The sequence below is a fragment of the Zootoca vivipara genome, chromosome 14 (assembly GCF_965207765.1).
Source record: "Zootoca vivipara chromosome 14, rZooViv2.hap1.1, whole genome shotgun sequence".
In the NCBI taxonomy this organism is placed as follows: Eukaryota; Metazoa; Chordata; class Lepidosauria; order Squamata; family Lacertidae; genus Zootoca; species Zootoca vivipara.
Genome location: NC_142597.1, coordinates 44549453 through 44575919, shown reverse-complemented (window position 1 = coordinate 44575919; position 26467 = coordinate 44549453). Strand labels below are relative to the sequence as shown.

The 26467-nt window shown below is 48.6% G+C and overlaps 1 protein-coding gene across 2 annotated transcripts in view; it reads left to right on the top strand.

Annotated features, from left to right (window-relative positions):
- The first annotated feature begins 1507 nt into the window (after positions 1-1507).
- Positions 1508-26467, top strand: part of EFCAB5 (EF-hand calcium binding domain 5) — a 45408-nt gene continuing 20448 nt past the window's right edge. Inside the window, exons 1-8 of one of the 2 annotated variants that reach the window (XM_035139929.3) lie at positions 1508-1695; positions 5066-5633; positions 6798-6954; positions 7867-7930; positions 11836-11906; positions 16316-16471; positions 22276-22375; positions 23175-23822. In XM_035139929.3, coding sequence (XP_034995820.3) covers positions 5074-5633; positions 6798-6954; positions 7867-7930; positions 11836-11906; positions 16316-16471; positions 22276-22375; positions 23175-23822 — 1756 coding nt within the window. In that variant the 5' untranslated portion in view covers positions 1508-1695; positions 5066-5073. Of the gene's footprint in view, positions 1810-5065; positions 5634-6797; positions 6955-7866; positions 7931-11835; positions 11907-16315; positions 16472-22275; positions 22376-23174; positions 23823-26467 lie in introns of both variants that reach the window. The other variant, XM_060268319.2, reaches the window with a different exon arrangement.

The following is a 26467-nucleotide window of genomic DNA, read 5'->3' as shown; positions in this document are numbered from 1 at the left end:
GCTACCCCAAAAATATATATACTGGGAACTGTGGTTTACCCCCCCCCCAACAGAGCTATAATTCCCAGCACCCTTAACAAACTACAGTTCTCATGTTTCTTTGGGGAAATTCATGTGTGTTCAGTGTGCTTAAATGTATGATGTGGATGTGACCAAAGGACAAATGCCTCACATTCAGGGCCAGATGAGAAGCATTGCCTTGAGGGCAAAAGACAAACACACAGAGGGCAATTGCTAGTCCTGAAGGAGAGCCATTTTGTTTGCTGATTGCCTACTGTTTAAGTCCCATCTGTCCAGCACAGACTGAGATGCTCAAAGCAAGGGGTGAGGGAAAGACCCCAAATAAGAGAGCAGATCATTACCAGCAAAATATTCAATAACCAAGTTTTAATAGCTGGCTAGACTGAGTCTAGTGGAACCACTAGTCCACTTATGCTGTCAAGCGCCTTCTGCTGGTTTTCAGACAGGAAATCACACGGATTGATTTTTAACGTGTTCACATGTTCTAATTAATGTTTAAAATACGCTCATGTTTTAATTGTCTGGGCTCTGTGCGGACTCTGCCGTCTGCGCAGTCAACAAACGGTTGGGAGGAAAATAAGCAGAAGGGTTTCAGCCAATTTTATTTCCTGGGGCGGGGAGTTCCACAGCCTCCATGCTCACGACAGAGGTGGTCTCTTCTGTTCACCCTTGCCAAAGATATGTTTGGTGGTGGGAGAACATAAGAGCAAAGCCTCCCCTGAAGACAATGGCACATGGCATTTCGCAGAGGAACACTGGAGAAAGGCCACCGGTCAATGGCAGAGCATCTTATTTGCACGCAGAAGGTCCCAGGTTCAATCCCGGACAGCATCTCCAGCCAGGACCAAGGAGGTCCCATCCCGGAAACCCTGCAGAGCTGCCGCAGGTCATTGTGGACAACAGTAAGCTGGACAGCCCAATGGCTCAACTTTATGTAAGAAGCCATGATGGTTCAGGTTTGATAATATTTGTGCCCTCAGAAAAAGGATGAGTGAAATCTGGCCATGCCTGCCCTGTCAGTTAATTACAGCACAAGCCTTAAGTGTGCATACTCAGGAGTAAGCCCCACCGAATTCACGCTGCCCGGCTAGCTTTTAATGCGCACCTCCTACTTGTTTGCTGTGCCCAAGGAGTTTTATCTCAGTACCACTGACACAGTTCTAAGGGCCAGCTTTTATATCAAAGAGCCCACGAGGGCGTTGTGACCAGCTGGCCCCAGGAACATGCCCTACTCTCTTTATCCTTAGGAGTCCGCCCCCAAAAGCCTTTCCCAGAATTTGACCTGCAACAGACCCATTCTCTGCTTACAGCCACCCACCACCGCAGTTCCCTTGCTGCCCTCCAGGCTGTTTGAGGCACTTGCGGAAAGGTGTGATCTCCTCTTCCCGCAGGAAGGGTTATGCGGCTGTCACTGCCTCCTCCCAGCGTAAGACTTGGCTGTTAACTCTGATCTCTCGGCTCTCTCTCATTTTATTCCTAACAACACAGTGATGTCATTGCAGCAAGGCACAACACGAAGGCGCTCACCCTCCTCCAGCTGCCAGAGAAGGGAGATGAACCCACCTCACTCTGTAGTTGGAAGCCCAGCAACCCCCTGGGGACTGTTGCTCGGCAACAGTCAAACACATACAGAAGAGTAAGATTCTGCAAGAGGACTGTACTCTGGATCCCCTGGTAAGTTTCTCGGTGGTTAAAATTAGACGGCTCTCTTCCTTGAATTCCCAGGCAACTCCAGCATAGCTTGGGAGGGGGCATCTCCCTTTCTTGACGTTGGCTGGCTCTGAAAAGGTAAGGGAAGACATGCGATTTCTGCGCTGCATCAATAGGAGTATAGCATCTAGATCTAGGGAAGTAATAGTACCACTGTATTCTGCTCTGGTCAGACCTCACCTGGAGTACTGTGTCCAGTTCTGGGCACCACAGTTCAAGAAGGATACAGACAAGCTGGAACGTGTCCAGAAGAGGGCAACCAAAATGGTCAAAGGCCTGGAAACAATGCCTTATGAGGAACGGCTTAGGGAGCTGGGTTTGTTTAGCCTGGAGAAGAGAAGGTTAAGGGGTGATATGATAGCCATGTTCAGATATATAAAAGGATGTCATATAGAGGAGGGAGAAAGGTTGTTTTCTGCTGCTCCAGAGAAGCGGACACAGAGCAATGGATTCAAACTACAAGAAAGAAGATTCCACCTAAACATTAGGAAGAACTTCCTGACAGTAAGAGCTGTTTGGCAGTGGAATTTGCTGCCGAGGAGTGTGGTGGAGTCTCCTTCTTTGGAGGTCTTTAAGCAGAGGTCTTTGACAGACATATGTCAAGAATGCTTTGATGGTGTTTCCTGCTTGGCAGGGGGTTGGACTGGATGGCCTCTTGTGGTCTCTTCCAACTCTATGATTCTATGATTCTTTGGAAGAGTCAGGCTTTGGAGAGCTTAGTGAAAGAAAAAACGCCAGGATGCTAGGGTACCATGAACCACCTTTTGTCACTGACGCTGCCAGCAGTAGGGTTTACGCCTTGCATGCTCACCTAGGACTAGAAAAGATACCTTGGAGAGCTGCTGCCAGACAGTGTAGACAATGCTAGCTAGCTAGACCAGAAGTGTGGCTTGCTGAAAGGGAGCTCTCTATGTTATTTACACCAGGCCATTATTCAGGGCTGGGTGCTTGGGGGAAGGGCTCTGTGGCAGGACATCTGCTTGTGTGCAGAAGGCTCTAGCTTTAACCTCCAATGGCATCACCAGGTAGGGCTGGAAAGACTCCTGCCTGTGGCCCTGGCGAGCCGCTGCCTGTCGGTGATGACCAGGAGAGCCACTATAGGAATGGTGGCTTACGAAACAACCGCAGCTCACTAGATAATACTGAATTTGATGGGCTGGTGGTCTGGGCTCTGTAGACAGCAGTTTCTTCTGTTCCCTTTCCTGTGATTTTAACATCCATCTCGTACCTGGTTCACATCGGGCTGAGAGGAAAGTGCTTATCCCAAGGGAGCAGAAGATGCTGCAGCAAGGGAGAGCAAAGATTGGAGAAGGGAAGGGAGAAAGAGATCTGGTTGGCCACTGTGAGAACAGGACGCAAGACAATCCAGCAAGTCTCATCTTATGTTTTCACAGTCATAGAACTGTAGAGCTGGAAGGGTTCCTGAGGTTCATCTAGTCCAACCCACACAGGGATCAAAGCTGCAGCCTTGGCATTATCAGCACCATGTCTAACCAACTGAGCTATCCAGTGCTGTCTGGTCCAAAGGCTATTAAAATAAGGGACGTTAAAGCTCACCTCACGTCACATGATGAGTGGGGAGGGGTGATGATGACAGCCCATGCAGGGGCCACATTGCAACCCCTCGATAGCTCCCTTGTCTCTTGGCTTAAGGAGGGAAGACGGTCACAGCTCTTCCCTACCCTTCGATTTGTGGCCCCAGTGTCTACTCTCCCTTATTCGTACATGTTGGCAAGCAGGTATCCAGGTGTTCTGCACAAGAGGTTGAGAGCAGAAGCCCAGCAACAGGATCACAGAGAAAATGGGCCTTGTATTTTTTTAAAAAAATCATTTTCAAAATCCAAAGTATGAGGTAGCAATCCTGCCTGCAACCAAATCTTAGGGCTGCAGAGCTTTTGCGATTTCAGAGTCTCCGAAATGGCCCTCTGCTGGGCATCCGGAAAAAAACCACAGAATGTGTTCTCAAGAGCGAAACTAGTGTGAAATTGGTGACCTTAATGGAACTTAAGGCCCATCTATAATGGGTGGCTGGAGGGGAATAGTTACATCCACAAGAATCACATTCCTATTTAAATCAGTCCTTAGTTTAGAAACAAGAGGACTGGGCTCTTTTCTTCTTCTTCTTCTTCTTGTTCTTGTTCTTGTTCCTGCTGCTGTTTACTTTTTATTGTATTTATATACAACCAAAAAACAAGAACAACAATATCAACAAGGTACGATAAAGATATTGTTGAATAGATTATTGGGAAACCCTTCAGCTACAAGAGAAGGGAAGATATAACAAATACAAAATAAAGGGGAAATATAGCCTTGATATAATCAATTAGCAGTAATAATAATAATGCCTTTATTGTCAATGTACAACCTGTGTACAATGAAATTAACTGAGCCTCCCCCCCCCAAAAAAACCATTCAATCTCATTGCACACTGTGTGCTTGTTGCACAACACACCAACTCCAAAAGTCAGTTGCACTATATTATTTTCCGTTCAGCAGCCTAACAGCCCACGGATAGAAACTGTTTTTTAGCCTGTTGGTATGACTGATTATACTTCTATATCTTCTACCCGAGGGTAGAAGATTAAAGAGGTGCTGGCCGCGATCCCTTGCGATGTCATCTAGTGGGCTCAGGGGACAACCCATGATATCATGTGCTGTGTTCACCACCCTCTGTAAAGGCTTTCTTTCCGTGGCTGTCACACCAATGTACCACACTGTGATACAATATGAGAGGACATCAATTGTTGTTTAACATTGTTCTTTCGCAAAACCCTGAGAAAATGGAGTCTCTGCTGGGCCTTCCTAACCACCTGAGTTATATTGTTTTTCCAAGTGAGGTCTTCACTAAGGTAAACTCCCAGGAATTTAAAGGAAGAGACTTTCTCTGCACAACCCCCCCCCCTATATACAACGGGGCTAGTTCCCCTCTCTTCCTATATTTAATCCGAGACTGTCCAGTAACTGTAAGTATTCCATAATGTTATCTGACTCGATGGAAATTGTAACGAATATTCATTGATATTAATATGTGTTAGAAATGGCCACCATACTATATAAAATTTGTTTTTTTGTTTTGCAAGGCCTGTAGCCACTTGGTTGTGGTACGCTAGAGACATTCTGAAAGGACTACCCCCCTATTTTGGGGGGAAGAGCCATAGGTCAGGGATACAGCCCCTGCTTTGCATGCAAAAGGCTCTCAGTGCCTCCGGGCAGGGCTGGTAAGGACCCCTGGTTAAAACCCTAAAGAGCCGTTGCCGGTCAGGGTAGACAGTACTGAGGTAGATGGACCCAGTGCTCTGACTCTGTTTACGTTCCTCCTTTTTCCGATGTGCAGCGTGAAACATGGATATAGAACCAGAGAAGAGCGAGGCGGGTTCTGAGAGAAGCCCCTTCAGCGAGACACCTTTGGAAGAAGCAACCAGCAGCCCAAGGGGGGCGGTTAGGCCACTGACTCCGCAGACAGATGCTCAGTGGAAGTCCGTTTTCTACGAGACCTTGCAGCCGAGGGCTTTGGATCTGCAGCAGGCGAGGGTGCAAAAGCTCCGCAACAGCAAGATGGTGCAAAAAAAGGTGGAGAAGAAAGAGCCCCCAGACAAGCTGTCTCGCGACTGGTTCAACGACGAGAGCATGACCCTGGAGACTCGGGCCTACCTGGTTGATAAGCTCCTCCCCACTTTGGTCCCTGGCGTGGAGAAGCTGCTCATGGTTGCAGAGAGGAAGAAGGCTCTGGAAAAGGAGGAATCTGAGCCCCTCACCTTTGACCCCATCACTTTCCTGGGAGAGTACCTGATGAGGCACAACCCGGCCTATGAGATTGCCGCCATGCCCAATCCCTACGTGCGCGGAATGAAAGCCGTCGCGGACGAGCTGAAAACCAAAGTGCCCGAGACCACGTTGCACAAGTGAGTGTCTCCAGCCTGCAGCCTCCCTTTCACAAAGCCTAGTCAGCCATTGAGGATGAGGAGCATCGAAGTGGGTAAAGGGAGGCGGGTAGGAAGAGTGCGACTTGCAACCCTCCGAGGTGCTTTGTCTGCACAGCTACTCTGACTTCCACCAGCATGTCATGACGTGGAGGCAAAGGCTGAGGAGACATGTTCATTACGGGGACTCAGGCAGAGACACAGAGGGTGGGTTGTTCTTATCTCTACACACTCCAAGAGCTGACCTCTTAAGAGCATGGGAATGCAAGTGTGTCCTGCAGCAAAATGTTGCAGTACAGTACTGTATATCCCCATTGACCTCCTCCTCTGCAATCCCTGTAAAAGGGGCTCTGGCAGGCCATTCTACCACCCCCAATTTTCCTTCCCCCCCCCTTTTTGTTTTCCAGCTGACCTGCAACATTCCATGCCCCCTACTCAGTCTTTGTTTGGGGCTGGCTGGAGTATGGGGCATTCTTCAGGAATCCCACCCAAGCAAGCTGATAATTCCCTCTTCTTTCTTAATGACCTGTTTCGTCCCTAGTTCTGTTGGCACTCACCAGCTGTGATCACCATTAGAGGGAAGTGATCAGTCCAATGGCTCAATTAGTCCAGTATCCTACACACACACACACACACACACACACACACACACACACACACACACACACACCATTAGTTGTTGGCATCTGTCAGTCTCAAGAGACTATGGAGTATGCCTTTGGGGCTGAACCGCTGGAGAATCACAGCGCCTGTTGTGGCTGCAGAGTAGTAACTCGTAACTGTTGCCTCCTGTGTTGCTTTTGCTGTGTTAGCACCAAAGTGACCTCCCCAGGGCACAAGCCTGGGCATTGTGTATGGAGGTCCTGGCTGCCCAGAGAACAAGATGCCCCCCTAGCCTTGCTGATGTGGTCCAAAGGAAAGGAGAGCGAGAGGTTTGGCACCAGCTTGGCTGCAGGAGTTGCTGGAAGGAGGCATACAAGGTGCCGTCCGACCGTCTTAGGGACTCCACTCCTGAGTTGTGCAGTCACAAAGCATTAATTTAATTCAGGGGGGTGGGAGGACAGTGATGCTCAGGTGTAATAAATTTCCGGGGTGGGTGGGAGTAAGGCACCCCGGTTCAAGTCCTGTTACCCCTGTGCCCTGCAGGCTGGCACAGATGAAGACTCTGGTCAAAGAAAAACGCAAGCAAAGGGAGCAGGTGGAAAAGATCAAGACTCACGTGAGAGACATGCGGAAGGAGGCTCTGTCCATGCAGTTTAAAGAGTGGACAATGGATCTCACAGGACAGATCCCTGTTCTGCTGGTAATGCTGCCCTCCCCCCCCCTCCAAAAACAAAACAAAACACCAGGGCTTTTAAAAGGTACTTTCCTTCGGCCATATTGCTGGCAGTGAACAGGCCTGGTCTGAAGATGGCTGCTGAGGCTCAGCCCCTCTCCCTCTGTTCCGTGCCTACTTTTTTGTATGGTCTCACTGAGTCCTTGGTCAGCAACTATTTTTTTAAGACGGGCTAAATTTCCAGTTCTGAAGGACCCGCAATAGGAAAAGCACTACTGGTACTTAGGGCTCACCTACACTTCTGCTTGGCCTGTATTTTGATCATACTGTATCTCAATGAATTCCCCCGGGCCTGAGAGCTTTTCTTGTTGTTTCCCACCTGTGCCTTGTAAAAATCCAATCTTGCCCACAGAAGCTTGTTGAAGCAAAATCTCTCTGGATTTTCCATGCATCAGGTAAGATCCAATTCAGTGGATAAGATCGTATTTTCCGCAAGGCAGGGTCATCCCTAGGCAGACCACACATTTGCAAGTAGGAACCAAAACTGCACAACACCGCAGCTACCCCAGTTCCCATTTACCCCCAGGCCTGGCCATTCTGCACCCCCAACTTATAGCCCATAGTCAAGAAGTCGCCTCCAGACCAGTGCGTGATCCAACTTCGGACAATTCAAATAGCTCAGCTGGTAGAGTATGAGACTCTTAATCTCTGGGTCGTGAGTTTGAGCCCCACATTGGGCAAAAGATTCCTGCATTGCAGGGGGTTGAACTAGACGGGTCTCAGGATCCCTTCCAACTTGACAATTCTATGCTTCTATGCTTCCGGCTCTGAATGACTTGTAAGGCTGAGGAGTGCTCCTCCCAGCCCAACAGAGCCTGGATTGGGCCAAAAGGGGGCCTCTTTTTGACCAGCCTTTGAAATGGGTTCTTCCACTTGCAGGTCCAAAGTGCCTTGACGTCATTCATGGAGTCTGTCTCTTCAGAATTCAGTGACGATGGGACAGGTAATGCCACATCCACCTTCCCTTGGTTCCACAAGCTCTGATCCAAATAACTCCAGTCAAGGAGGGGTGTTCCTGATTGCTGGGGGGGGGGGAATGATGCACGCAGAACCCTCAGGAACATTTGGGGTTCTCCATCAGCAAAGGCCCCATCCATTTCTTCAAATGCATCACAAGTAGCCAAAGAGCTGTGATGCAAAGGCAGGTACTTCCCTCTAGCAGTCTCCCAACCCTGTTCAGCCTTACACCAGCCTTCCCCAACCTGGTGCCCTCCAGATGTTTGGGACCACAAATTCCACGATTCCCAGGCAACATGACCAGTGGTCAGGGTTCAGGGGAGCTGTAGCCTGAAAGATCTGGAGGACACCAGGTTGGAAAAGGCTGAAGGGTCCTCTTCCAGCCAGGCTGCGATCCTGCACTGCAAGGAGCAAGGCTTAGAGGGGTTGGCCTTGCAGAAGGGAATGTGCGTGGCAAGTTGTGGGGTGAAGGCCAGCTTCTGCAGGATCTGGGAGAGATCCCCCAGGGAGCAGCGACTGTATATAGTTCTGGTTCTCAGCCACAATCCGTGTGACGCTGGAGTTCTAACTTCCAGTGTTATTTTGCTCTTCAAAAAGTGGAGGATTCCCTGGCGTCAAGGCTCAGGATGAGGAAGCCCCAACCCTTTCCCTCCATGCTGTGGCCCTGACCCACAACCACCACACAGCCACAGGCACATGGTATCTATATTTTCCCCTTGGGCTAATAGCCACATCAGACAGGAGGGGATTAAGTCCTAGGATTCAGATAGGGGCAGCAGCTCAGTGGCAGGGCACCTGCTTGGCATGTAGAAGATCCCAGGTTCAATCCCAGGTAGGGTTGGGAGGGACCCCTACCTGAATCCCTGGAGTGCCCCTGCCTCTGGGTATAGATCAGGCATGGCCACACTTGGCCCTCCAGATGTTTTGGGACCACAGTTCCCTGACCACTGGGTCCTAATGGCAAGGGATGATGGGAGTTGTAGTCTCAAAACATCTGGAGGGCCAAGTTTGGCCATGCCTGGTATAGATACCGGTAATACTGAGCTGGACGTCTCATGGGTCCGACTCGGTGTATAAGGCAGCTTCCTATGTGGGGGCAAAGGGTTCTGTTTCTCCACATCCTACAGATTCTGATCCAGATCCTGCCCACAGCTGCTTTCTGAAAGTGAAAAATTACAGCAGGAGTCCTCATCCCAGAACTCCCAATATAACATGTAGTTTGGCCATCACAGCTGAGGCATTGAAGCTGCCACAGTGCAAGGAATGTCCAGAGTGAGGAATTAACTCTTTATTGTCAACTGTACACGTACAAGTTAGGAAAAGGCAGATACACCAGTCCTGTGTCTCTGAGCTGCTCCTAGAGGTGCACCAGATGAGGCAGCTGCCGCAACAGAGAGGCCCCAACCTCGGCTTATGCATCTTCCCCACCCATGCTTCGCACAAGCAGGTGAAGACTATGCCTGTGTGTAACCTGCTTCTGCTCCTCCCTCTTCAGTCCTCTTCTGGCCCTGGGAGACAGTGAAGCAGGAGAGGTGTGGGCAGGAGGAGGAGGAGGTGTGGAAGCCCTTGACTCTCCACCAGCCTGACACATCTCTCCTTCCTCCTGCACCTGTTCCTCACTCTCCAATCCTTCACCTTCTCCTGCCTCTGACTCTCATTTCCCAGCTGTTGCAGGCTCACCCAGATCACTGATCCCTTCTGCCAAGTCAGTCTCCCACCCCTCTTCTCCCGCTGCCCTCTCATCAGTATCCAGCCACCACGGCTCAGGGTCCAGCCAGTCCCTGGCAGAACCACGGACTAAGAGTCGTATCTGTTGCTCACTTAGTACGACCAGCCATGTCTTTTTAGGAGAAGGCTGAAAGTGGGCAGGAGAGAGGGGAGACCAGGGCCACTGCCGAGGCTGATATGTAAAAATGGACATGTAGCCTGTGGGTCATATGTTACCTGCCCTTTAGCGAGATGCTTGTTCTTCAGGTGACCAGCTGCTCTTTGCTTCCTGGAGCCATCCATTTAGCAGAGCCCAACACACTGAGCAAGCATAAAGCTGTTCTTTATGGGGTCATGAAAATAATTTACTGCCCGTGAATGTCTTCAGGAGCCAGCAATAAATGAAGCCCACTGGGTGTTCTCTGGTTAGTCTTCTCTGACCCTGTGGTGGAAGTCCCCCTGGTGGTAACATAACATTTATCGCTCTCGCTCTCTCCTGACATCCCAAAGAAATGCTCTCTAGACTTGCCCCGTCCTTCACCCTTATCTTCTGCCCCCCCTAAAACGTGGCTTGAAGATCTGGCAACTAGGGGCGGAGGAGAGATTTGTTTGGATCAGATTTTGATACAGGCTTACCTAATTTGTGCATTCCAGAGCATTACTCAAACAGCAAGAGAGCTATCCTTTGAAATTCACATTGCAGTTCTCCAATCGAATTATGTGTATTAGGTGGGTGGGTGCATAAAAACAATGACGTGTTAGTGAAAATAACATTTAAAAATGCATTTTATTAGAGGAAACTGCTCTAAGATGCTGCCTAGTTTTCGTGAGGACTTAAAAAAATAATAATCACAAACTGATGCAAAAATGTGGAGAACTGAAAAAACGAGAAGCTGAGCGAAACTGAAAATGGCAGATACATCCATCCTTATAGACAACCCAGCACTGTGAATATTTACTTGGAAGTCTCTGGGATAAAGAGGGGTTGTTCCAAAGTCAGAATTGCAACCTGACTGTATATAGTAAACTTTGTTTTCCAAATACGGGTGCTGCAGTTGTTGCTGGGGTGGCACAGAACATAACCTGGCGCTGCTCTTTGGAAAGGAAAGCAAGATGTGCAACATGTTGTTGTTTTTTTCTTTCCAAGACTGCTTGCAGTGGTAGACCAGGTTACATATTAGACCAAGCCTGTTTTTTTACTGAAAGAACACAAACCCATCAGGGCAGGGTTATGCCAATTTCCCCCAGATGCCACCTGTTTTCTAAACAGAAAAAAAATGCCACTTTAATATTTTGTGGTTTTATAAATTGCAAACCGCCCTGTGATCTTTGGATTAAGGATGATATAGAAAGCTAAACAACAACAACAACAAAACAACAACAACTGGAAGCAGGATGTGGCATCATCCCACAGTACCAGTTGGCCAATGGTAGTTCCTTTTTCTGGCACGTGTGCTGGGCAAACCAAGCCAAGCCAAGGTCAATGTCACGTAGTGGAGATGCAGTGATCCTTTGATGGCCTAGAAGCGGAATGTGGCCCTCCAGGCCTCTCGATGTGGCCCTTGGGACTGTCTCCAGGCCACGCCTTTCACTAGCCTCCTTAAGGGCTTTGGCCTGGCCAGAATGCCTTCTTTGACCATGGAGAGATGGGTGTTTGCATATGTGTGTGTGCGCAGAAACATCTAGCTTTTGTGTGGCCCTCTGTAGAGTCCCAGCTGTTGCTGTGTCCCCTTTTGCCTCTGGCTTGCCCACTCTGCCCACGAGGAAGTGCGCCCCTTGGGCAGAGGTAAGTTCCACTCGCCTGATATAATTCATCTTCATCCAGGGGCGGGGTCCATTTGTTTTAGAGGCAGGGCTATGCAAATGACTCTGAGGGGGAGGAGCCTCCCACAGTTCCAGGCAGCGGGGCTTCCTTTCACACTCCGCCCCACGTTCCCCATCCCTGTGGTTCAAATCAAATACAGGGTATCGAAAGCCCTTGTGCTGGTGTAATTTTGTAATACGTTGGTTTCCATGGGAAGAAACCCAGCCTGTGCAAATGAGCTGTGGCCCCTCGACCCACAATGAGCTGCACTAGTGTTAAAAGATGCAGATTGAACCCTTTGCCAGAGAGGCACAGGATGCTGCCGCCCAATTCTTCCACTGCTTAACACACCTGCTCTCACATCTGCTTCACCTCCGCAGGAATCTATGCCAGGCCTCTGGAATCCGTGGGGTCCCTGGGAGTGAAGCTGAATGAAGAGCAGTTCACAGAGGTGAGGAGGAACAGTGTCCCTGAGCGGGGCTTTTCCCTCCTCCTGCTTCTCCCTCCATGGGTAACCAGGTGGAGATATGAAGTGGGTTAAAGTAGATATTCCTTTGAGCCAGGGCCTGGATGGGAGACAGATTGGGAAACCTATATGAGTTTCAAGGGTAACAGGCAGGGAGAGATCCACTGTATGAAGCAAAACCAAGGCAGGGAGCTTGGTATTCTTCCCTTAGCATATAATTGTGCTGCTAAGAAGCCGTTTATCCTGCAAGGGTGACCCTAGAAATTCATCCTCTTGGGTTTTTAGATTTCCCCATGTCCCAAAATAACTGCCACCGCCACCCCTACCTCCCCAAATCCACTGCCTGCAAATGAGGCCACAATGCTAGGGGCTCCAAGATGGTCTGGAGTTGGCTAGCTTGGAGCCCTTCTGGCTATTGTCCTTCTCACTTCCAGCCAAGTGAGGGAAGGGGCACACCCATTTGCCCCCTAGCACAGAACAACTTCTTTTCGTCCTAACAAATTTTTATATTTCTCCCATACCACATACAGTATAGTGATTTTCTTATTAAATGGTTCAGGAATCCTCTGTGTACCTTCACTTTTTCATACCATAAATATGCATGCCAACCAAAGCTATTATCATAACCCTCCAAGTCTAAAATATCTGTATTTTGTAATGTTATCCATTCCCGAAGCTAGCAAAGACAAGACACCTCATAATACATTCTTAAATCTGGGAGGGAAAAGCCGCCTCTATCTTTAGAATCCATTATTGGCTTCTTCCCCTGCTAGATAAATTTTGAAATATCTCTTTGCCATTCCTTGAAGGGCAACTTCTTTTCTTATACTAATGAGTATGACCCATATTTGTTGTTGTTGTTTAGTCGTTTAGTCGTGTCCGACTCTTCGTGACCCCATGCTATTCTATGCTATGGCGTGCTATGACCCATATTTAGGGGCCTGGCAATTCAACGATGTGATCCTTGATTGGATTTTAACCCTTGCTGGATCCAGGAATTAGGAGGTATAGGCAGGCATCATACAGGCTCACAGCAATATATATGTATATGGAAGCTCAGCCACCCAAAGGTACACAGTTTGGCATGCAGCTCTCCACCTGTCAGGTACTGTATTGAATGTTGCCCCATTCTTGGGCCTGAGTTCACCTCCACCAACACACATTCCAGGGATCTCCATTCTTCCACCCCCAGCAGATTCCCAGCCCTCCCCATCCTGCCTCCTCCTCCATGCTCTGCAACAGCCACCAGACAACAATTCCGAAGCAAAGGCTTCCTTCCAGGGCGAATCAGCAGCAGGGGAAACGTTGAGAGACAAAGTCTAGCCATGTAGTGAGAGTCCTGATGAATTCAGATTTTCCACTAGTGGCACTCGGGGGACTGTCTTCGATGGGCACCCTCATTATCACACAATTAGCATTGTTCCCAGCACATCTGTTATTGCTCTTGAAATTCTATTAGCCAATTCACGCAGGAGGCTTGGTATATCCCTGAGGGTTCTGCCGGCCTCTTGATGGTGATCAGTGTGGAGATATTGCTATAGATATAGATATAGCTATAAAGACACACACTCTCTCTCATTCTCTCTCTCTCTCTCTCTCTCTCTCTCTCTCTCTCTCTCTCTCTCTCTCTCTGCTTGCCAAGTTCTCAGTGTTTTATCAGAAATGAATCGTATTGTGGAGTCACACTGAAAGAACTATGAGTGCAAGACTATGGACTAGAACCATGAGCAGCCTTAGCAGTGCCAGTTGGCATGCTTCCTTACTAAAACTGAGGATGGAGCATAAGGCAGCTGGAGGGAGACTCAGAGCAAGTGGCAACATGTCATTACTCACCTCCCTGCTTTTGAAAGCCACCCTTTTAAGCATTCAGCAGAGAAACATTTTTTTAAAAAGGTAATTTGTCAAATCTTGTTTTAAGCTCACAATGAGATATTTAACCTCAGAGTGACTGCAGCTAATTTGGAGAAGGATCAGCAACAACAAGCATGCAAAGAATCTCTTTTTCTGTCTCCACAATCCATCAGGCATCAGTCTCTGCAGTTCACATTTGAATTCTGGATTCCTTCCTGTTCACCCGTAGGCTAGAGCCTTGGTAGGGAACCTTTTTCAGCCTGAGGGCCACATTGCCTTATAGGCAATCTCCTGGGGGCCACATGCCAGAGGCCAAAAGTGGATGGGGAACACAGAAGCAACACTCAACTTTTTCAGCTCAAGGCCCTTTAGGAAGATGCAGAGGAGGAGTGGGTGGGTGGGTGGGTGTGGCCTGAAGAAAGGGGTGTGGCCCCTGAATGGGGCGTGGCCTGGGGGAAGTCCCAAAGCCCACAAAAGGAGGTACAGTACAGTGGGCGGCATTCAGCCCCTGAGCTAGAATGAGGTAAAGACCGAAGGCCACACTCCAGACAGAGTCAGATGACTTTTCCAGAGAACAAAGGAGGCGTTGGAGATAGATGGATCAAGGCTGATTCCACACGGTGGTCAACTAATAATTCAATTCAGAACAAAAGCCTGGAATGAATTTTTCAACTGGCCCATCAAAACATCTCAGCATTACCCCAAGACTGCACAATGCCGCTAAGAATTCAGGCAAAAACCATGAAAGGGCCCAAGATGAATCTAGAATCAACCTAAATGAAATGAACAACAAGGTCATAGTTTGTGATGCTGCATAGCATCCAGTGCCATTCATACTCAGAGTAGGCCCATTGAAATTGATGTACATGATTACATCCGTGAGTCTAAGGAGAACTTAGTAACCCAAGCCTTCTTCCCTACGTGTCATGCACACACCGCCCCATCCAGCCCACAACAGCAGCAGGCTTTAAAATACAAATAAAAATGCCATCATAATTCAGCCCAAAGACAGGAGATTGCGGTTCCTGCCGACAACCTTTATTATTTACACTGTGCAGACCACATTTCTTGAACGGCCTTCTTATTTTTTCCCCCATTAAAATCTCACGGGGCAATAAATCTGAAGTGTTAAACGTGTCTCTGAGACCTCAGCTTCAAATAAATCCTGGCTCAATGGTCTTCTTCCCAAAGTCAGGAGGATTGAGGCAAATGAGGGTGGTCTCCAGAATTTCATCCTTTCCTCTTCTTTTGCTTCCTTCCTTCCTTTTTCTCTTCTTGTTGTTGATCTTCTTTCTTTGGTAAAAGTAATAAGAATGATGATTCCAATCAACTCTGGAACCACCTGCTGCCAGATTTCTTTTTGGAAGAGGATTGTGCAGAATGCTACCTCGGGGATCATCTATAAATTTGTTTTATTTCATTTCTCTGGCCTGCCGTGAGGCTGATGTTCTCCGTTTCAGTGCTGGCTGCAGCAAAGGGGAACCCCCCCCCCCCTGTTCTATGTGGCACAGAAATGCAGAATATGAGGGGAGGGGAAGGCTATGCTACTTTTGGCTTTCACATCTTGAAAGAACAAGTGAGTTGTATGAAGAAGTGTGCATGCACATGAAAGCTCATACCAATGACAAACATCACTACCTCTCAGGCTAACCTACCTTGCAGAGTTGCTGTGGTGGTTAGAGGAGGAGGAGGAGGAGGAGGAGGAGGAGGAGGAGGAGGAGGAGGAGGAGGAGGAAAAGGTGGGGCAGAGATGCAATTAAGAAATGTATTTTTGTTATGATTGTAAATCGCAAGTCACACAAAAATCTGATAAGTAACTTAACACAAAGAGGAAATATAGCAGGGAACGTTAAGCACAAGGGCCCAATCCAACTATTGGGCTCTGCAATGGCCAGCTTCAATCTGCTACTCAAGCTACTCTTAAGCAGGAGGAAAAAGAGATCTGTTTTGTGCTTGGTGCGAGTTGTGGCCTCAATTCCGAGGAGGCAAAAATGCTTCCGAAGGCAAACAAATAGGTGGCAGCTGTGTGGAAATCATTCCGCGCTTGCTTGTAATTTTCCTAAATTGCAGATCCATCTCTTGCTGTAAAGCTCTGATGTTTTAGTGATGAGGTGTATTTATGTAGCATCATTGCTTAGCTGCTTCTGCAGGGACTCTGCCTCCTCCACTGTTTTGTTTCTACATTTACAAACGAGAGCTGTGGGGAGGAGTTTTTACCCCTGGCGCTCCACCTGGCTCTGTTTGGACGTCTATGCCTTTCTGGGCGAAGCTTAAGGAGCAGCTGTTCTCTCTGAGCCCAGTCTACCTCACAGGGTGGCTGCGAGGATAAAACAGAGGGTGCTTTCAGCTATATGGATCACCCTGAGTTCCTTGGAGGAAGGATAGGTTACAAATAGGAGGAAGGATGATCCAGATTCGTCATAAGGGTGAGCAACTTCAACGTTAAGGTTCATTTGAACAAGACAATGAGTGATGCTGAGCGATGGCAAAAGGGAATAAAATGTGCGTTTTCTCCCCTTCTTTCCCCCCCCTCGCCTCTCCAGTATCTCCATTCTTACATCAAGAATTTCAACAGCGACATGTTCCAGCAATTACTGCAACACCTCCTACAGTGTGCCAACGATGCACGTAACATAATCAGACACGACATCTGGCGGCAGATGTTTCTCCAACTGTTCTTCGACTGCGACCATGGAAAGGTAGCTCCACTGATTCTTGCCTGGGCATTCCAGGACCTGGGCATTGCGCCCTGGAGAGGTCACTTTGGTACTGCTAACGCAGAAGTTTCACTTCACCCATGGAAGCGCACTCCATTCTCTCTCGAGACAGACGAGAGACAGAAGCGCAGAGCCTGACCCTGACCCTAAATGCAGAAATGCAGTTTTGACTGATGCACATTTTGCAAAGCAATTTACCCTAATGCAATGCATTTGTGTATGTTATTTTCACTCATATATTAATATTAATACAACATTTCTCTAATAGATGCATTTTTTTGTATGCATTGGAGAAGCGCATTGCAAAATCTGGATACATGCGGATTTTGAAGGCTGGTGGAGTTTCATTTCTCATATTGTTTTTTAAAAAGTTTATTTATTTATTATTTATTAAATTTGTATACCACCCTTCATCCATAGATCTTAGCGCAGTGTGAATTTTGAGTCGAGTTTCTCCCCAGACCCTAGTGGAGAGACTGCAGGATGTGTGCAGGATTATAAAACTGCCATCGTTATTCCTAGTTAGGACTTCCCAAGCGCAGCTCTGAATAGTAAGTTTAACTTAATAGTAAGAACTTCCTGACAGTAAGAGCTGTTCGACAGTGGAATTTGCTGCCAAGAAGTGTGGTGGGAGTCTCCTTCTTTGGAGGTCTTTAAGCAGAGGCTTGACGCCATATGTCAAGAATGCTTTGATGGTGTTTCCTGCTTGGCAGGGGGTTGGACTGGATGGCCCTTGGGGTCTCTTCCAGCTCTATGATTCTATGGTCTATTGGAATAGATCAGTGGTGGGGAACCTGCGGCTCATGAGGCCTAATCAGGCCCGCCAGACTGTGCCTTTAGACCTGTGCTCTCCTGCAAGGCCCACCTTGCCCAGCATTCTTTGTGACTAGCAGGGGCTCGGTTGGCAGTCCACAACCATGGGTGGCTCATTGCCTCTCTCCTGCTGAATTCCAGGGCCACCGGATGGATGCTGAGCCCTCCATTAGGATAGTGGCAGGCCTCTCAGGGAAACATGGAAGTTCAGGACAGGCATAAACTCAGGCGTCTAGTGGCAAGGGTTGTCAGGAAATTGAAATGACCCCCCTCCGCTTTCTGCAAGGCCTGGCTCCAAATCCTTTGTGGTTGGCTTCTGGTGGGGAGGGGGGGGGTAATAGCGGGGATGCGGAACGTTTTCCCAGCCCTACAAGCAAGCACCCACAATGCTAGCAGATATTTGAGAGCATCGCAAGCAGGCAAGTGGGCTTGGATCATTTCCAAAAACAGAGTGTAAATTTAATGCATGTCCTTAGGCTTTGACCTGGTTTCCTTCCCGGCGCTGTAATCAGTTCCTGCTGTAGCTAGACGTCAAGTGAAAGCAGGAAATGCAAAGGAAATCCATGGAAAAGACCTATGTGGTTGCTGGGTTCTCTGTTTCTCCATTCTCTCACCCAGCTGAGCATGCATGTTGTTCCCCTTTCCTAAGTTTCACTGGCTTGGTGGCAAGCCTCCCTTTCCCAGCACCGAGTGGGGCTCTTGATTTCGGTCTATATGCATCCCTCTTCCTGAGGCTCTAAACCTGGATCGTTTTGGGATGACGCTGGGGACACGGCATTAAATGGCTGGTCCAGACTGGTTTAGGACCATAGGTGGCTAGAATACCAAAACCTAGACCTCGGAGGTGGGCATGGGCCAGAGCTGAGAAGGTAGAGCATCTCCTTTGCATGCCAAAGGTCCCGGTTTCAATCCCTGGCATCTCCAGGTAGGACTTGGCGAGAGCTTCAGCTAGTCACCGCGGACAGTCCTGAGCTGCATAGATAGACCAAAGGTCTGACTCAGTATAAGGCAGCTTCCTAATATTCTCCAAAGTTAATTTATTGGAGTCTAGGTTTTAAGTACAGAAGGTGCTGCTCTGCGGACTAGGCACAGACCAGGTTCTTAGTATTTTATTCTAGGGCTGGCCAATCCAAAGGCTCCAGGCTGTCTGCTAATCACAGAAGGCAATGCTGCACACATTCCTTATTCTAAGTTGTATCTAAAAAAGAACTCTGAGGCCTGGGGACATACATAGTCCTAGCCTTCTCGGTAGTGGCACCCACCCTGTGGAATGCCCTCCCACCAGAGGTCAAAGAAAACAATTACCAGACCTTTAGAAGGCATCTCAAGGCACAGGGAAGCTTTTAATGATTGATTTCTGTATTTTAATGTTTTGTTGGAAGCCGCCCAGAGTGGCTGGGGGAACCCGGCCAGATGGGCGGGGTATAAATTATTATTATTATTATTATTATTATTATTATTATTATTATCATTATTATTATGCCAGCTTCCTAGGCTGGATCCCAGCAGTGGCGGACCTGGGGGGGGGGGGTCTCAAATTTCAGAGGCACTTTTTACAACGCCAAAATTTGCCACCACCCCCGTCTCTCACCTTCCATACTACATCATAGTTGTGGCGCCTACTGCGGCACCCTCAAGGATCTCCTTCCAGTGCAACTGGACCAGTCACACGCCTCTAAATCCGCCTCTGGTCTCAGCTTCCCAGTTCAAACCTTTGAGCCTCTGGCAAGCAAGTCAATTGCCTTGAATCCCACTGACCCATTTGCCAGGATCACAATCTGCCAATCAAGCTTTTCTCTAGGGGTGGATGAAACGAACAGAAACTCTCTTGGTTTCTCATTCTTCCTGTCTTAAATTGAGTTCTCCCCATTTCCACATCAGTTTGTGTGTGTGTGTGTGTTTTTTAAAAAAAGTCTGCATTAAAATGTATTTGCATTTCACCCAACAGGTGCATTTTTGGCTATCGCTATGCATTCTGTACATTGTTCTCACTCTAACGTTCTAACCGGGATGCGGGTGGCACACTGTGGTCTAAACCACAGAGCCTAGGGATGGCTGATCGGAAGGTCAGCGGTTCGAATCCCCGCGACGGGGTGAGCTCCCGTTGCTCGGTCCCTGCTCCTGCCAACCTAGCAGTTCGAAAGCACGCAGTGCAAGTAGATAAATAGGGACCGCTCCGGCGGGAAGGTAAACGGTGTTTCCGTGCGCTGCTCTGGTTTCTGCTCTAGTTTCGCCAGAATCGGCTCAGTCATGCTAGCCACATGACCCGGAAAAACAAACGGCGGCTCCCTCAGCCTGTAAAGCGAGATGAGTGCTGCAACCCCAGAGTCGTTCGTGACTGGACTTAACTGTCAGGGGTCCTTTTATCCCTTTACCTTTTATGCATTCTGTACATTGTTCTCACTCTAATGCTTTTCATGTGAACATTTTTTCCTTTGGTGGGGAATATGCATTGTTTGGCTGGAGAACAGCATTGTTGCAGTCAGAGAAGGCTGGATTTCAAAGGATGCTTGCATTACAGTTTGTGAAGCAGTACAGGAAGTCTGAAGAAATTTCTACTCCCCCCCCCCCCAATCCCTTCTTCCGACACCCTACATGCCCTGTCCTCAATGCAAGAGCCCCAGGTGACAGCCATAGCAGGCAGCTAGCTAGGTCTGGTGGGAGTTGTAGTCCAAAGCGTTTGGAGGGCACCAGGTTGGCAAAGGCTGGACTAAAGCGAGGAAGACAGCTGCCTCTCATCAGTTCAGCCCCTTCCCCAGGTGCTACTGCCATTCTATTTGCCGTTCGTAAGGAGCTTGGCTACCATCCAGCCATCTTGGGCCCGTTGCCAGCTCTCAACGGCCAACTCCAACCATTTGTTCCCCTTTGTCAGTACAGGGGGGAAGTGACACAAAGCCAAATTGCTCGGCAGCTGCCAGCCTCACAGCCATCCAACTCACAGATTTTAACTTGCATTTGTTTGCCACAAAGAGCCAGCGTGGTGTAGTGGTTAGAGTGTCGGACTAGGGCCTGGGAGACTAGGGTTCAAATCTCCCCACTCAGCCATGAAGCTCACAGGGTGACCTTGGGCCAGTCATTGCCTCGCAGCCTCACCTACCTCAGAGGGTTGTTGTGAGGATTAAATGAGGAGGAGGGGGGGGGAGGAGAGCCATGTATGTCACCTTGAGCTCCTCGGAGAAAATGTGGGGAGAAAGAAAGAAAGAAAGACTCTTTCATTGTTGGTTTTTCAGATTTGCACCTGGTGAACCCCCATGCTGTGCTATAATGGGAAAAAGAGACTGCAGAGCTGGAACCGTGAAATCACAATATGCATTAGCTCATTATAAAGTCGAAAAGCCACGTTCCTTTGGGGCTGCGTTCCTTTCCTTTAGCCATGTGTTTCCCCTCCTTTTCCTGCCCCTGTTTCCTCTAGAGTTTTCCTGCCTTTGTCATCTCTTTGCCCTCTCCCTGGGAGAGAAGGGACTCCCTTGTGATGCTCCTTGCCACAAGGCAGCGAGGCCTGCTGATTATTTTCCTGTCCCTCTGAGATAAGAGACAGGCTGCTTCCAGGGGGTGCCTGGAATCTGTTTAAGATAAGAACTACATGCCCAGAGCCTGAGCTGCAGAGTGTGGAAGCCCTTGGAGAGAGAAAAAGCGGCCCAGATTCACAGCACATTGGCTATCAACTGTTATCAGCCATGACTAGGGTCCAAAGTGGACTGGGACCAAAGTGACTGAGTGACCTGTGGGCCAGTCACTGTCTCTCTCAGCCTAACCCACCTCACAGGGTTGCTGTGAGGATAATGTGCAGAGGGGGAGAACTGCATATGCCACCCTGAGCTCATCAGAAGAAAGGTGGAATATAAACACCGTAAGGGAATAAACCTCCATGCTCAGAAGCAGTCTATCTCAAGGTACTATATGGTGGGGGGGGGGGGAGAGAAAGCCGTCCCCTCCAGAACTTGTTTGTGAGTTCATTGGAAAACCAGGGGCTCAATTTGATGGTTCTTTGGTCTGATCAAGGGCGAATTCTTACTGATACCACCATCGTAAAGGTAATGGGGCCCCTGACCATCAGGTCCAGTCGTGTCTGACTCTGGGGTTGCGGCGCTCATCTTGCTCTATAGGCCGAGGGAGCCGGCGTTTGTCCGCAGACAGCTTCCGGGTTATGTGGCCAGCATGACAAAGCTGCTTCTGGCAAACCAGAGCAGCGCACGGAAACGCCGTTTACCTTCCCGCCAGAGTGGTCCCTATTTATCTACTTGCACTTTGACGTGCTTTCGAACTGCTAGGTGGGCAGGAGCTGGGCCTGAACAACAGGAGCTCACCCCGTTGCAGGGATTCGAACCACTGGCCTTCTGATCAGCAAGCCCTAGGCTCTGTGGTTTAACCCACAGTGCCACCTGGGTCCCTTTCCTACCACCTACCACCATCGTAGGTTAATGCTAAAAATACCACTTCAGATCACAGCAACACAAAGAACTGCAAACTACTAGCAAGCCCAGGGGGGTCCAGTTTGTGTGAGGGCTACTGTATGCAGTGAGGGGGGGTATATTTTAACCTTTTCCTCCCCTGCCACGGTTCTGACAAAAAAAATTGCACTCTTCTCCATCTTAGCATTTCTGGAGATGCTGTAAGCCCCTTTGATTTGAGCAAACATTTAGTGACTTGGGATGTGTGAATTACTTTAGCAGCAGCAGCGTTTAAAATAGGTTTTCAAATATATATCTCAAATGTTTTATGTTGGGTGTTCTGTTTCCATAATATTCTTACCTGCCCTTGAAGCCCTGTGTAGTTCAGAGCTTGCATTCCAACTTCAGTGATCTACTTTTCCATCACCCTCTCTGTAAAATGGAGGATCCCCCCCCCCCTATTTGGGAACAACTTCACAAGTTTCACAAGCCATCCTATGTGGTTTTTGTAGTACATGAACCACCTAGAACTCATTGGGAACTGGCAAGGTTTAAAGGTATGTCTGTGCTCCTCTTTCCTAGGTGGGGCTCTTGGACAGACAGAGGATAATATCTTTACTGGAGGCCTTCTTCTACAACTGCTCCCCACAGCACAAGAAGGGATTCCTTGACCCCAGGAAATGTAAGGCTGCTGTCAATTAAAGGGCAAAGACCTGGTTATAGAGGAAAGTATTTGCCTGGTGTCTGAAGATATAAATGATGGCACCAGGCGAGCCTCCTTGGGCTGAGCATTCCACAAGCAGGGAGCTACCACAGAGAAGGCCCCTTCTTATATTTTCACCCTCCAGACCTCTCATGCAGGGGGCACACAAAGAAGGACCTCATATGACAATTGCAGTGTCTGGGTCAGTTCATTGTATCTCTGTTTTATACAAATTTTAATAGTAGAGTATGTTTATGTTTAGGGACCCAGGTGGCGCTGTGGGTTAAACCACAGAGTCTAGGGCTTGCTGATCAGAAGGTCGGCGGTTCGAATCCCTGCGACGGGGTGAGCTCCCGTTGCTCGGTCCCTGCTCCTGCCCACCTAGCAGTTCGAAAGCACATCAAAGTGCAAGTGGATAAATAGGGACCGCTCCGGCGGGAAGGTAAACGGCGTTTCCGTGTGCTGCTCTGGTTCGCCAGAAGCAGCTTTGTCATGCTGGCCACATGACCTGGAAGCTGTCTGCGGACAAACGCCGGCTCCCTCGGCCTATAGAGCGAGATGAGTGCCGCAACCCCAGAGTCGGACATGACTGGACCTGATAGTCAGGGGCCCCTTTACCTTTACCTTTATGTTTATGTTTATAAGTGAAAGTTGCTTGGAGACCTTGTTAAAAAGCTCTTCTTCTTCTTATTATTATTATTATTAATCCTCCATTCCTGTACCATGCTTCCAGTTTCAGAGTACAGTATATCAACAGTGCCACCCTTTCTTATCCTAGGGCCAATTATAGAACTGGACGACATAGAGTTAGCTGAGTTTTGGGGAAATATGGAAGATGAGCAAATTTCAGAGAAGTCTAGCCTCAACATCCCATCGGGTGAACTTGGATTATCTGAGGAAGCCATTGCCCTCAAGCTGCTCTTGAATGACATCCTGTCCGACATAGAGATGGTTGAACCTGAAGACAGCGAGGCCCCGGAGGGGTCTGCGGCTGCTGACCAAGAGAAGGCCGGGCTGGAGCAAGAGGGTGAAGTCGTTCTAGCAACAGCTCCCCAGGATCAGGCAGAAATGCCAGCTGCAGAGCTGGTATCTGGCGAAGCAGCAGTTCAGGAGGAACAACATCCAGCAGCCGCAGAATCAGCCGCCCAAGAAACTGTTGTACCCGCTGGCAAAGACGCAGTGCCTGTAACCACCCGGGCATCAGCACCAGAGCTCTCTGCGGGAACCCGGGCGGCTGACAGGAATCCACAGCCCAGTACCTCTGCTCCTGCTTCCCTCCTTAACGTGGGCCCTGGCCATGCAGAGCAAAGCAGTGCAGAAACAGCGGCAGCTCGGAAGGAGCCAGAGGCAGGCAGTCGGGGGCAGCTGCACAGGAGCAGCGAAGGTGTGCCAGGTCCAAGCAAACGGCCAGGACAGAAGCTTTCAGGTACTGTACGTACAGCGTGTTTTGCTGCGAAGCAGCAGTGTTGGATTCATGTGCTGGTCTCCCATGGGTTAATGAACGCCTTGCACTTCAGTAGCAATTAAACCAAGGCCTGCAGAGCATGAGGGCATCAGAAATGACACGGAGTCTCATTCGGTCCAAGCCAGGAACGCGCTTTATAGCAGGTCAGGCTGCTTGCGTTTAGCAGGGGGGGGGGAAGAGAACTTAACCACGAGCCCGGGTCAAGCAATAGGCTAAGCCAAACCTTATCAGAGAAGACCATACTGGGAAGTCTGCTTATACCATATCTACAGTATGGAGCTCAAACATCTGTGCACTGCACACCCACAGGCAAAGGCTTTGTTGTGCTCCTGCTGCTGGCTAATAAATGGATACATTCTGGGTTGTTTTAGGACAGGGGACCCCAAACTAAGGCCCGGGGGCCGGATGCAGCCCAATCGCCTTCTGAATCCGGCCCCCGGACAGTCCGGGAATCAGCATGTTTTTACATGAATAGAATGTGTCCTTTTATTTAAAAGCATCTCTGGGCTATTTGTGGGGCCTGCCTGGTGTTTTTACGTGAGTAGAATCTGTGCTTTTATTTAAAATGCATCTCTGGGTTATTTGTGGGGCATAGGAATTCGTTCATATTTTTTTTCAAAATATAGTCCGGCCCCCCACAAGGTCTGAGGGACAGTGGACTGGCCCCCTGCTGAAAAAGTTTGCTGACCCCTGTTTTAGGATCAGCTGAAGTGGCTTCAGACACCAAGAACATTTGAGGTGACGGCTTCTGATAATGAGCACCTTTCACGAGCTTTTGCATTTGTATGGAAACAGGCTGGGGAGGCAAGAGGGACACTTAGGGATCATCCACACTGACCTCTGCTCTGCTTCCTAGCCACAGGTCTGGGCTTTCTAGGTCCATGTCTGAGCATATATATATATATATATTGTCCCAGAGCTTTCCCTGTGAAAACATGTGTTTTACCACTGAATTGGAGCAAACGGCAATCCAGGGGAAACCTGATTGCCATTTGCTGCGATTTGTGGGTTTCCTTGGGGGAAGTGCCAGAACACACACAAATGAAAAATTGCACTGCGACCCAGACCTGTGCCTAGCAATGTGGCACAAAAAGAGGTGCGGAGGAGTTCTTAAAGAAACAAAACACTGCTTGGTCCCTTACCTCCCCACAACCATCACTCAGATGATCAGAGCTTCATTTTGGCCTGTTCTCAGAGCTGGTTTATGCAGGCTTAACTCAAGGTGTGGCTCATCAATTGGATTTGTTCAACCCGAATGTTTTGTTGAACAAGAGTGCCCACAGGTAGTTAATGAAAACAGATTTTTTTAAATAATAATAATAATAATAATAAGCACATATCCATGCTCTTTGAGTCACATCAATTCAAGGTGTGTGTGTGTTCTGTCCACAAATGAGCACCTGCAGAGTATCCTTCTCTACATATTCCAGATCACCACTTATTAGAAAAAGGCAGACATTTGCATGATCCCAAGGGCCAAAAGTTCAACTAAAAAGGAATGTTTTTGTCTGACACAAAAGAATAGGTAAATACAGTGTTTCATGTGCCTCCCTAGGGAGAGCATTCTACAAGCAGGAGCCACCAGGGAGAAGTGCCTCAGCTGATTATTGCAGGGTCTGGCTCAGTTCATGTGGGGAGAGGTGATTTTGGAGCTATTGGGATCCTGCGCCCCATAAGGCTTTACAGGTCAAAACCAGCACTTCAGTTTAAGCCCAGAAACTAATAGTTATGCTGGAATTGGTGTTGTATGTTCAGTCTCCTGCCCCATATAAATGTTTAAAACAAGTGCATTTATAAAAATTAAGCGTTTCATCACACGCCAGGGCAGATCACACCGTCTTTAAGGCTCCTTAAGCAAAAAAGGAACATGGAATCATTAGCTAGAGGCCAAGTATTGAGTAATGATTAAACCAGGACCATGAAGGAGGCAGATTGCAGTCTCTGATAGCTGGGATCACTTATGATCATTTCCTTTAACATTCCCAGTTCAGTGATCATGGTTCATGCTACTCAGTCAAGGAAGAGCCGCTGCTGGGCTCACCTGAGGGCTTCTCTACCCTTTCTAGAGTGTTAACACTGCTGGCCATGATGGCCCTTCCCTGCTGCTCCTAAACAGGCTTGCCACGTCATCACGGAAGGCTTGCTACGCCACCCTCATGGGGCTCACCAAGTCTCAGGGTAAACAAGGCAGGCTGCACTGGATCCGTGTAGGGGGCAAAGGTGTGGGGAGGCCCAGGACACGAGGAAAGCTAGAACTGGGAGCTCAGAGGTGCTCATACTTTCAAATGGGAGGTGGAGACAGGAGGATACGGAAGGGGCACACTTGCTACAAGCTGAACCAAACACTCATTTTAAACCAGGCACCCCCAAACTTGGCCCTCGAGATGTTTTGGGACTATAACTCCCATCATCCCTAGCTAACAGGACCAGTGGTCAGGGATGATGGGAATTGTAGTTCCAAGACATCTGGAGGGCCGAGTTTTGGGGTGCCTGTTTTAAACCCTAAAGAGAGAAGTAATTAAGATGCCACAGATCTGGCTGCATCCTCTTAGCTCAGAAGAAAATCATGGCAATGAGGTGCAAATGTAAACCACAGTTTACATGAG